At 38.7% G+C, this 12352-nt stretch overlaps 1 protein-coding gene across 13 annotated transcripts in view; it reads left to right on the top strand.

Annotated features, from left to right (window-relative positions):
• The window catches only part of FNBP1 (formin binding protein 1), a 122396-nt gene that overhangs the window by 93901 nt on the left and 16143 nt on the right, over positions 1-12352 (top strand). For 3 of the 13 annotated variants that reach the window (XM_032478636.1, XM_032478634.1, XM_032478635.1), the window contains exons 9-11: positions 2284-2481; positions 3425-3607; positions 9420-9434. In XM_032478636.1, coding sequence (XP_032334527.1) covers positions 2284-2481; positions 3425-3607; positions 9420-9434 — 396 coding nt within the window. The remainder of the gene's footprint in view (positions 1-2283; positions 2482-3424; positions 3608-9419; positions 9435-12352) is intronic. The other 10 variants (XM_032478642.1, XM_032478643.1, XM_032478640.1 and 7 more) reach the window with 6 other exon arrangements.

Here is a 12352-nt window from a genome sequence, read left to right as displayed (position 1 = left end):
ATTTCTCAAGATTATGTCTGAATGATAGTTTTATCTCGGAAATCGTGAGCCCCCAGATTTGTAGGGTATTTCTCCCATTATGAGAGCCTCATTTTCCATTGTATCACTGGTAACTCTTTTCACACATGATCTTGATGTTGTTAAGTCCTTTCTAAGTCCTCATTCAAGTTCTCATCCAAATTCTTATTTAACTGTTAGCAGCAGTGGCCCCCACTCAACCACCCTCTTATTTGCTCTTCCTTCACTTGATTCCCAGGAAACCACAGTGATGGCTTTTATCCTCCTCACTGGTCTCAGTCTCCTTGGCTTGTTCTTGTTTTTCTTCTTCTTATGATTGAACTTTGAGAGTTCTCCAGGGCTTCCATCTTGGACCTCTGTACTCTCCACATTCACTCCTTGGAGTGATCTGTGGACTCCTGGAACATTAAGTCCCATCTCAATACTGACCCCCACATTTTACATTTCCAGCACAGACTGCTCCCCATCCTGCAGGTTCATATATTCAGCTGCCAAGATGCTTCTCCACCTGAATGTCTAGTACGTACCTGAAACTTAGCACATCCAAAATGGAGTACCTGACCTTTCTTGTGAAGCCTGCTCCTCCCATAGTCTTGACTGTCTCAGTTATGGAATTTCCTCCCTTCCAGCTGCTCAGATCTTGGAATCACCCTTGATACCTCCCTTTTTCTGACACCTGTGTCAGCTTGTTAGCCAGTCCTGTTGGCTTTACCTTTAAAATACATTCAGAACCCAACCAGTTCTCACCACCCCTGCTGTTACCCTCCTGATCCCTGATCTTCAAATCAGGGTTCTGTTACTAAAAAGAAAGGGTGATTGACTATTGCAAGATAATTGACACCTGTGGCACACCTGCAAATTGCACATTAGCTAAAATAGCTGCAGCAAAATAAAATGTGGGCTCATGGTAAGAAGTTGAGATCTTTCCACATTGTCTTCTCTAGTAGTTTCTTTTTAATCAGATGATCATTGAGTTAGCGTGCTTCTGTAATACTTTCACTTACATCTATCTAGATATCTTTGACATAATGGTTGTCATGTCCTTATGCTTTGGTCTCCACCAACTGACACTGAGAAGATGTTGTACTCAGTTCCTAGCAGGATGTGCACCATAGAGAAGGCATTTGGTTCACTGACTTATTTAGCAAACATTTATCACACCATTATCACTGGGCGCCATCTAAGTACTAGGAGTACAATGGAGGAAAAATAGAAGAGAGCTTACATTCTAGTGGAGGAGAGACTATGAACAAATATATACATAAAGAAGAATTATTCAGTAAATTCATACCTTTGAACCACAATGAACCAGAGAAACTGGAGAGATTTTCTATTCTTCACTTTGACTTTGTATATGCAAAATTGCTTTAAGACCTTCTGATGAGAACCAGTTTTTGTATTACTGTATTGTTCAAGGGAGTTGAATAATAAATGGCCCAAATTTTCTGCTTCTAGCAAAGTCATTCTTTATATTCATTTCTCTAAATGTAGAAAAATGGTTATTAAAACTATCTTCATGAATTTTGGATTTTGTGGGTGGACAGTTATCTGCAAATTATCCTCCCTTTTGACTTTGTCTCCTTTCGCTTTTCTGTAGCTACACTTCTTATTTCTGGTTTCATAGGCCTTGGCCCCCAATTTTAAATAATAGGGGTGATAGTAAATGTTCTTGTCCGTCCTTGATTTAATAAGATTGCTTCTAAGGCTCCTACCATTAGAAGGAAGGAAGTTGGTTTAAAAAAGATATTCTTTATCATATAGGGGGAATTTTTTTTTCTTTTTCAGGAATTGATGTGAATTTTATCAACTGAACAGTACTTACAGATCTGTGCATGTGGTTTTTCCTCTGACTTACTGATATGTTCTGTTGAATAAATTAAATTAATGCCCCCCCAAAAAGTATCTTCAAATCTCAACTAAACATATGGCTTTACAAATTATACTGATTCTTTCTTTTTTTTAAATTTTATTTTATTGAGTTATAGTCAGTTTACAATGTTGTGTCAATTTTCATTGTAGAGCACAATTTTTCAGTTATACGTGAACATACATATATTCACAGTTGTGTTCTTTTTCACCATGAGCTACAAGATCTTGTATATATTTCCCAGTGTTACTTATTCTTTCTAATGATAAAAACATTACTAGAAAAAAAAGTGCTATTAATCAATATAACTTACTTAGAATGTCATCTGTATGAAGTCATCATAGTTCATTGTGTAAAAAGTATTTGAACATATTTGTGTGTGATGCGTGTAATTTCAGGATTCACAGCTGGTAGTGGAAGCTTATAAGTCTGGGTTTGAGCCTCCCGGAGACATTGAATTTGAGGATTACACTCAGCCGATGAAGCGCACTGTGTCAGATAACAGCCTTTCAAATTCCAGAGGCGACGGCAAACCAGAGCTGAAATTTGGTGGCAAATCCAAAGGAAAGCTGTGGCCGTTCATCAAAAAAAATAAGGTACTGATGGCTGGACCCAGTGTGAAATGAATGTTATAAAGCGTGGAGGTCTTGGCTGTATCTTTTAGTCTTAAAGGAACTAAGATTTCAAGCCTGTAGTTTTAGAATGCGAGAAGCAAAGCTAGCGTGCTATTTTATTTTAAAACAGTATCTCTCTTTGGTGGTGGTACCTTTGCCATGGTCATTTCAGACGCATTATCACCTGCACCGTGTCACCCACACTAACAGATTACTGACCTCTGGCCGTTTTGCATCACACCTTTCCCTCCTCAGTCTCCTAGAACGCTGGTTACCTGGGCTGGGGAGAAGGGACGTTGCGCAAAATTTCTATAACCGTGTAGCAGCCATATCTAATTGAAATCGTTCCCCTGAGCTAATAACTTGGTTTTGAATTCATGTTAACATGTGTATCCATGAACATTTTTCATTTTCTTTTTATAGTGTGATACGTAGGTGCATGACAGCGTTAACCTGGGGGTAAAGTGTGATCGAGGCGACGTTAAGGCTTTAACCTTTGAATAATTTAATATTTCATTTTAAAAGACTGTCTTGCTGTTTTCACAACCTTAGCACTTAAGGGCTTTCATTTTCTCCCATCGAGCTGTGTTAGTTTATGTGGTTTAGAAATATTTACCCTTCTGGCTTACACTGGTGTAGAGTAACTGATTAGAGCTGTAGTTTGCATGTGAAAGTCTTGCATGAGCTCCTTGTCAGAATTTCTTGCTATTCTTCTGTTGCTTGACTTACTAAAACTCCCACTTCCATCACATTCTTCATTTGACATATTCTTCCATGTTTTCTTTTGGACCATGGCCTAAATATTTAATCGTTTGTGTTGGACTTGCTTTGGATTTCAAATATGATTTGATGCTTATTTTTGTTTTGTGTCTTATCTTCTTGTTTCTGATTTTTACTCTGTCACTGCTCCATCTCTTACACGTAGCTTATGTCCCTTTTAACATCCCCCCATCAGCCTCCCCCACCTCCCCCTGCCTCTGCCTCACCCTCTGCTGTTCCCAACGGCCCCCAGTCTCCCAAGCAGCAAAAGGAACCCCTCTCCCATCGCTTCAACGAGTTCATGACCTCCAAACCCAAAATCCACTGCTTCCGGAGTCTAAAGCGTGGGGTAAGTTCTGCTCTGGAATCCTGTCTCTCTTGTGCGCTTTGGTTGCATGTTTTGTTCCGCCTAACTTATTTTGTTTGTGAATGACTCCATTGTGTTTTCCCATAACATGAAACAATAAGAACCTATGATTCATTAGAGCCGGAAAGATGGACGACAGAGAGAGGGAAGAAGGAAGGAAGCAGAGGGATGCGAGCAGAGAAGAGGGGCAGCCAGCCAGCCCAGAGTTTTTCTGTCTGTAGTACATTTCGGAACGGCTTTTCTCCATTTCCTTTTTAAAACATCGAAGTCATTAATCTTTTACCTTGATTTTACCCCCCACCCCCCCCAAAAAGGGAACTTAGATTCTGTTTCTAAAGCCAGCGACTTACAAGGAATTGGAAATCACCATAGAGGCGGAAAATATTTGTGTAATCATTACTGAAGTGATGTGTGTGTGATGAATGAAGGTCCTTCTCTCTGAGCCTCCAGCTTCAGGGTTGGAGAGGGAAACAGTACGGGTTACAGTGGTTTCTTCAGCTATTTTGGTGAACTTACAAAATGTTGATTAAATATCTGATAACAGATCTGACTGCAGTAAGCCTAATGCAATATTTATCTCTAAAGGGTGAAATAATAGTGCTTGACGTTTATTGAGTGCTTGTCATATGCCAGGCTCTATTCTATGTGTTCATTTATTTTTCTCAACCACCCTATGAACCAGGGTACCAAGCATTTCCTTAATTTACTGATAAGAAAACTGACACATACAAAGATGAAGCTAGGAAGATGTAGAGCCAGGATTTAACTCAGGGAGCCTGCTTATGATCAGAGATTCTGTAACATCCACGTTCAGGGACAATCTGTTACAATGTGGTTGCCTCCTACAGGGATGCTGTTCAGACTCAGGTTTGCCGTTCCAATTAAGACTGGCATGTGCTTAAGTCACAGGGTTTTGTGGAACCCATCAGCAACCCAAAGTAGATACCACTGTGGTTTTTAGAAAAAGATTGGAACAAGGTAATTTGTAGCCTCCTGAATAAACCTAAATGGTCAGTCTAGTCTAAGCCATCCCCAGATATTCTTTATAATAAGTAATGAGTAAACAAACGTTAAGTGCATTCATATATCCAATAAGGTCTTCTTTTATTCTGTCCCATGGGAGTTGCAATAAGGTTGTAGTGGGATATGGTCTTGTCCAAATATAATTTCTACTTTTCTCTTCCTCTGGGTAAAAAAAAAAAGCAAAAAAAAAAACAACATAAATATAATAGATAACCAAGTTGTTACTTTTTAAAATAAGGGACAAAAACTCATTTCTTTATATGCAGAGTTCCTTTAAATAGGGGGTCTCAAAGTTTTGTGCTAAAAATACAGTTGGTGGAATTATCCTGTTTTAAGGTTGCCCAGCATATCAGGTTCAGAATTAGAGATTTAACTTCCTAAGGATTTCAAGAGAGCCCTTGTTAGAAGGCAGAATATAGCTTCCAAAGTGGATGATAGATTGTGTTGAGTTCTATAATTAGATCTCAGTTCCTGGCTCCATTAGGCTGGCTTTTAGAACTCTCCATCCATCTCTGGTCGTTGTTCATCAAAGAATTTCCAACATATGAGACCATATGTTGCTATGCTAGACTGTAGACGCTAAAGTTTTACATTAACTAAATCAGTTACCCCATCTCTGCCGCTTCCGAAACCTTTACGGAGCTCATGTGTTATATTTATAAAAATATCTCTGCGTTGTCATTTGGAATTTCATAATGGAGTATGTTGAATACTCATGATTGCTTACCATTTGTATATGTATCTATTCCATTTTTCTCTCAACACCACGGTCTGTCGTTTGCAAATGGTTTCTCTGTCATGTTTCATGGTGTTCTCTGAAAGTTTAGGAAAAGACCAAAGAGTGTCAGTAATCACTCAGTATAAGAGAAGATGGCTAGGGAAAATTTTAATCCTTGAAAATAAAAACAGTGAAATGAGAAATGGGTTGTTTTGATTAATTAGAGGAATCCCCTCCCTTTTTTTAAAAAAACTGTAATTAGCAAAATAAGTTTTATTTCTTACACCTCAAATCTGTGCTCAGAAAACCTTTATTTAGAAAAAAAGTTCTAAATGGCGGGTGTGTTTTCGAGAATAAACATACACACATACCCACTCTAGAAGAATCAGTGCATAAATAGAAACAACATTTTTGCTTCCTTTATTTTTAGTTGATCTGTTCTTAGGGTCAGATTTGATGTGCCTTCCTTCAGGAAGTAGCAGTGCGAAAAAGAAGAGAAAGAAAGGAAGGAAGGAAGAAAGGAAGGGAGAAAAGGAAATACATTATAAAAGTAAGAGTAGGAAGTTTAAAAAAATCTGAAATCTTGGGAAATAAATTTGATTTTAAAGCAATTTCAAAATGGAAGGAACGTGATTTAACAGGATCCACAACTAGTATGATACAGCTCTCGCTACTGCTTCATTCACTCTGCTTTATAGCTGTAAAACTGTTGTGCCAAAGATAGGATTCGAGGAGATGAACAAATCTGTGATTTTAATATGTCTTTGAATTTATCATGTTTTGCAGCTTTCAGATCCAGATGTTAATTTGTTTTTATTATTCAGAATGTATAAATCCGACATAAACATTTCTTAGCATAATGATTTTGTTTCTAAGTAACAAAATAGGATAAAGTATTTTTTGTTGTAAATCGTTTACATTTGTATGAAAATTCTGTCTCGCTGAACATCTTTAAAGATTGGCATGCCACCTGAACGTTATTAACCAGTATTTCATCTTTATGTAAGTTGAAGGAAAATGAAACTAGATTGTGTGTTATCAATTTGCAGTCTACAAAGTGTAACTTTATTGTCTTAAGATTTCTGGTCTGAGCAAAAGACTTCTAAATCTAAAATGTGGACATATATCCCCCATGTTTTAGAGTTAACTGTATGGAAAAAAATACCATCAAAGTTGATCAAAGTATTTTGAAAATTCTTATCAATTGTTTGTCAGATGTTACAATCTTCTGATTCCTTTCATTTTATTTATTTATCTTGTTCTCTTGCTGATTATTGGCAGACTCAGTCTTTCTGTTTTCACAAAGAACTCATGAAGAGGACGATAGGGAAACCCACGTATGCTTTTGAAGCTAGGGACTATGTTGTAAGTTTACCTGTGACGGCCAGGTCGTATGGTCACGGCACAGGCACTAACCCCTCTGACAGCACCAAGACTGGGGACCCAGACGCTCTCTGACCCGGACACTGGGAAAAGCCTCATTGTATCATTTCAACCACAGGCTTCTTCATCTGGAAAAAGTTGCATGGAAAAAAGAAACCAAACTTCCCAACAGCAATCAAACTTCCTAAAAATGTCAGTGAGCTGAGCTTGGTTTTTCCCCCTTTTCACTGACTGGGACTGCCGTCTGAGACAATGTCCCTGGGCATGATTTTATGAGCAGAATTTCACCCCTAAAACGCAGCTGCAGAGCGTGGTCATGGGAGGATGACACCCTCGCAGACGGCAGTGTGTTGCACGCCTACCCACACCTACGTCTGAAACTGATGGATCTGTAAGGGAGAACCAAAAAAATTCAGTGAAGCCTGAGCAAGGTCACGGAGCTGTGAAATGACTTTCCGTGGACCTTAAAACACAGTTCCTTATACATTCATGTTCACCGTCCCCTTTCTTTGTACTTGAGGTTAGTACCTGTGACGGCCCAATAACACATGGACCCGCTAGCTGTGTGTGCCCTCATGTGTTATTGACACTTGTGGCTCGCCAGGCTCCGTAATTGTTGCCTGAAACTGACAGCTTTTTAGTTCTCCAGGTGTCTCGCAATGCACTTAATAAGGCAGCCTTTAAAAATGTTCTCTTGGCAGATGATTTGGTTTCGAATTTGAAATGATCTAATGGGCTGGCTGACAACTTAAGACCAAAAACCATTTTATAGCTGTTAAAAAAAAGGATACCGTATACTGTGATGGCACGTCTTATGGAAGACCCATCACTGTCCACTTCAGAAAATTAAATTTGTCTGAGAATTCGATATTTCCTATTTCTACCGGGATTTGTTCTCAATCCTAATGACTTGTTTTTATGATGAAGTGGTAATATTCCTATGCTATTAGTTTTGATGTTAGAACTCAGTTTTCAGAATGCTTAAGAAAGAATACACAACTTTAAGCAACGAAAGTAGCTGGATAGAGAGCAGATAATATGCTGAGTTCAAGTTAGTGACATTTACATGGTAATGTGTCAGAAAACATTTGTATATGGTCGTGTGCTTTGTAGGGAAGATATTTGCAAAGTTTTCTGCTGTGCACCGTAAGTGTTGTCTGTAAAGACCTCAAACTGTGATGAACAGATCTGTGCTAAAGTTTACAGGAGGGGTTCAAGGTGTTAATGGAGGTTACCCATATTAGAGTGGTCACAGATATGACTGTACGTTTTTTTCCCCCCAAAGTTTTGTCTTGCTACTTCGTTCCTTAAAAGTCTATTTCCAGGGTTGAGGGGTGGGTGGGGTATAGCTCAAGCAATAGAGTGCATGTTTAGCATGCACGAGGTCCTGGGTTCAATCCCCAGTACCTCCTCTAAAAATAAATAAACAAATAAACTTAATTATCTTCCCTACTGAAAAAAAAAAGTCTATTTCCTCACAGGGACAATTTCTTTAAAAGCTTAATGCCTTTTGACAAAAAACTATCAACTTTGAGTTAATGTGAAGAATAAGATTTTTTAAAATCTGGTTAAGGAATTTTAACAACTTCTTCTCCCAATTTAAAATCAAAGGGCGCTTTCTTTGGTATTTTGTTTCCAACATATTTTTGGATCCTACTGCCAGTTGCCTGAACTTTTAGGATTGATAACAGCTAAGTAAACAGGCACTGAGCTCTCGAAATACTGCGTTAGAGCCGTAAAGCACATCTCACCTGTTATTGAAGGACCACTGTTTCTTTTCCCAATGTTGAGATGCCTTGTAATCCATTTGAGGTCGCATAATTCTTACAGTTTTACTAATCTTCTGGCTCAGCAAAATTGCAGCTGCTGTGTCCTGATAAGAAGGTGTAAGTACCCCTCAGTAGTTGAGACAACTGGCTGTCTGTTTCCTAAAGGTAACTTGCAAAAGCAGCAAGTTCTGTTAACTCCCCAGGTCCTATGGAACCTCTGTGAGTAGGACTCGGAGTTCCATAAAAAGCCCCAGAAAACACCTTCCGCTGAGCGGGAGATGCACGCAGTGCACAGGTGGGAGCAAAGCATCACGCTCTCCACCTGCAGCCGGGCGCTGAGAAGTTCCCTGGCTCCTGCAGATAGATTCACAGAGCATCTTTCAGTCCTTGGTTCCCCATTCACCACTTTGAGACTTTACCTTTAGGAAATGGCAATGTTATTATTTATTAGATCTCCTTAAGGTAAAAATACCACTGGTATGTTGTGGAAGTCGTTGCTTTTCTGACTCGAGTCTGTGTGAAACTTCCCATGGGAAATTTGGTGACCAAAAGGCTATGTGATTATTTCCATCTTTTTTAATCATGGTATGTTACCGACTACAAACTTAGTTTATACCAAGGCTGATGTGACCAATACAGAACAGTAAACAGAAACTCTCCTTTTCTGTCTTTATTCTTTGCTCTGGCAACGTGGCAGCTAAAGAAAGGTTTTGGTAGTTCAGCCCCTCTTGGGAACTTTGGCACAGATCCGCTACAAATCATTTTCACAAAGCGCCAGGTGAATTTACATATTATGTTTATACAGTGGAACGGACCAAGTTCCTCTTCTTCTCATGTATTGTTGTTTCTCTCTCTCTCTCTGTTTTTTTTCCCCTGTTACTCCTTCAATTTTTACATGAAGCTTTCTCTCAAGCTGGTAAGCACAATTATTCCATGCATGTCCTGAATCTAATCAGGTTTTTTTGGTGTGTGTTTTGTGGGTGCTGGGCCGTGTACAACACATCTTTAAAGTTAACTGTTGATTTGTGTTTCTCCTTTCTGCTCCTTGTTGGTATTTCTTTATGAGACCTTTGGAATGCAGAGTTCCAGAGCCTAACAGGGGATCGTAACCTTTTCAAGTTGCTAAGAAAATTAACGCTTAACTCATGATTTGTTTTATCTTTATCACTGGGGTCTTAAGAGGATGACAGATGTTGATAAACTTTATTTAAATATGAACATAAATGTAATATTAAATATGAGGGAGTTTATTTATTGGATCATTTCAAATAAAAGCAAATTTAATAGCTGAAAGTTGCTTCTCCCTGGGAGCCACAGAAGCAGATGAAAAAATGCTGGGAACCTGAGGGAGACTTGGCAGAATGATGCTGGTCTCAACTCAGGTCTGAGACAGCCTTTGAGAACTGAAGCCCGTGAAATCTTTAAGGTGCTCCCTAAATATACTTTGGTGCCTAATGCACAGCTGATTCGAGAAATCAAAGACAATTTTATGGACAATGAAAAGAGCCTCCTAAGCCTTTCCAAAATGACTTATTTACAGTTCAGTGTTGTTTCTACCTTAACTGCATAGCCCTAGAATAAATAGTCAAACTAATCATTAAATCTATTAAAAAAAACCAAACCTCTTAGCCTACATAACCCATTACTATACTACAAATATGTGTAAGTGACGTAGAATTCTCAAAACACCACAGCTGAGACTGTCCTGATGTTATGGACAAGGATGAATTTTGACAGTTCAACCGAGGAATAAGACCAGCATTTTACACACTGCTGTTGAGAACGTAGGACAATATTTTGCGGTTATCCTTATGTATGCTTTTGTATGTGTTCAAGTATGTACATAAACATATATACATAATTTTTTCAACCTGACTCAGTATTTGGCAACTGATCCAGCCCTAAAGAAAAAAATATCTTATTAAACATTTCTTAGACTGTGAAATGAAATCCTGAAAAGAGCTGTTGCTTAAGGTCCTCCACAAAAAGATGCTTAAATGAACTGTGGTCATCAGAAGTGTGAATTTGGGAGAAACTGGCTCCGTTAACTGGGACTCTCTCAAATGTTTATTTTTTGTCCTTAATTTGTTCTTTTGCTGAGGTGCCAGCAGCAAAAATTATATTATTAGGCAGTCTTTCAGTTTGAGGTAAATCATTCTACCAACCTGGTACTGAATTGTTACATGATACACTTATTTGAAGCTAATAAAGCAATAAACTATTGCACAAAGACAGCTTGGGTGTAAAAATTATAAAGTTTAAGAAGCAGCTTGTATCGTTGCCCGGAAGCAAGTGTTTGATTCCAATAGCAAGAAAAATATCCATTTAAAATATATATGTGCCCCTCTCCTAAACCCTGGTAGGGCCAGTCTCTCTGGGGCCCCTCCGAAGAGTTCAGAAAACCTGTTCTGACTTGAAGGTAGAAATGAAAATTCCTTTATGGCAAAATGAATCATAGGTCAGAGTATTGTTTGAAAGAATTCAAGCTTCAAAAGGCTAATAGGACAAAAATGACCTTTTTAAGGTACTTTCCGGAAATCTTAGGTTTCTTCAGAGCGAGAAGCCGGTGACCTCAATCTCCAGTGGGAATGGGAAGTTTGAGGCCTGGTCACTGAGATTCATTTTTGAGTAAAAACACAAGCACACAGAATATCTATTGAAAGGGACCTAATTGGTCAATTTAGACTAATCCTGATCCAGTGAAAGGAATCCATTTATTTGTTATTTAATTGTTTTCATTTTGGTAGATAATCAGGGCTGCATTTTGTTGTGTTGTTTGGGGTATCTATTTTTAGGTCCTGAGTTCAGTGTGTTTTACTTACAGATTTCTTTGAGCTGTTTATCCAGTGCAAATCTTAACACCTGTTCAGTCTAGACCTCTGTTGTCCGAAAGTAGCCACTCACCACGTGTGACTATTTAAATTGTAATTTAATTTAATTTAAATGAAAAGTAACTAAAATATAAAAATTCAGTCCCGCAGTTGTACTAACCACATTCCAAGGGCTCAACAGTCATGTGGGGCTACTATACTGGATGATGCCCATGGAAAACATTTCCATCATTCTAGAAAGTTCTTTTGGTCTCATAGAACATAGTCCCAATAAATATGTATAAATGGACATCAGCTACTTAGTAGATTTCCTGACTTCTGAAGCGGTGTATCTTCCACTGTGTTTTGTTACATTCTAGCATGAAAATCAAAAACAAAACCTCTCTTCTAGAAAACATGCTGATCTGGTTTAAGTCAGCTCAGTGTGAGAACGAAGGGTTGCGCGCTTGGGTTCGGGGGCTGAGTGGAGCAAATTGAAAAGCACATAATTAAGGTTCCAAGTATTATAACACAATGGTATAGGGAAAAGAAAGGACAAGTCTGAGTTATTTTTATATGGAAGATTAGCTGGCTTCATCTTCGTTTTAGAGGCAAATTGAACTTCCTTGGTTTGGCACTAGGGAATAGTCACTTACATTCTGGTTTCACTCATATCTCATCCACAACACACACACACACACACACACGTCTCTGAGAACATTAACTAAAATCTCATCCCTGACACACACACACACACACACACACACACACACACACACACACACATCTCTGAGAACATTAACTAAAAGTCTTTGCTTGGCCTTTGTGCTAAACTGTTTCAGCCACCAGCCCCCAAGCTTCCTGGCAGGCTCGACTTGGATTCAGCATTACATTATCCGGGACCCTTCTTTTCCACCCACTCCCAAGCCAGCCAGTCTTGCCTTTGTTTAATTGGTTCTAAAGCAAAAGCTCCCTTTTAAATTCCCTGGTTTGTACTCAGTTAGTTAGCAAACTTCTCTTTCTT

Source organism: Camelus ferus, chromosome 4 (genome assembly GCF_009834535.1).
Source record: "Camelus ferus isolate YT-003-E chromosome 4, BCGSAC_Cfer_1.0, whole genome shotgun sequence".
NCBI classification, from domain to species: Eukaryota; Metazoa; Chordata; class Mammalia; order Artiodactyla; family Camelidae; genus Camelus; species Camelus ferus.
Note: the sequence above shows the minus strand (reverse complement) of the source record. Positions and strands in the feature narration are given on the sequence as shown.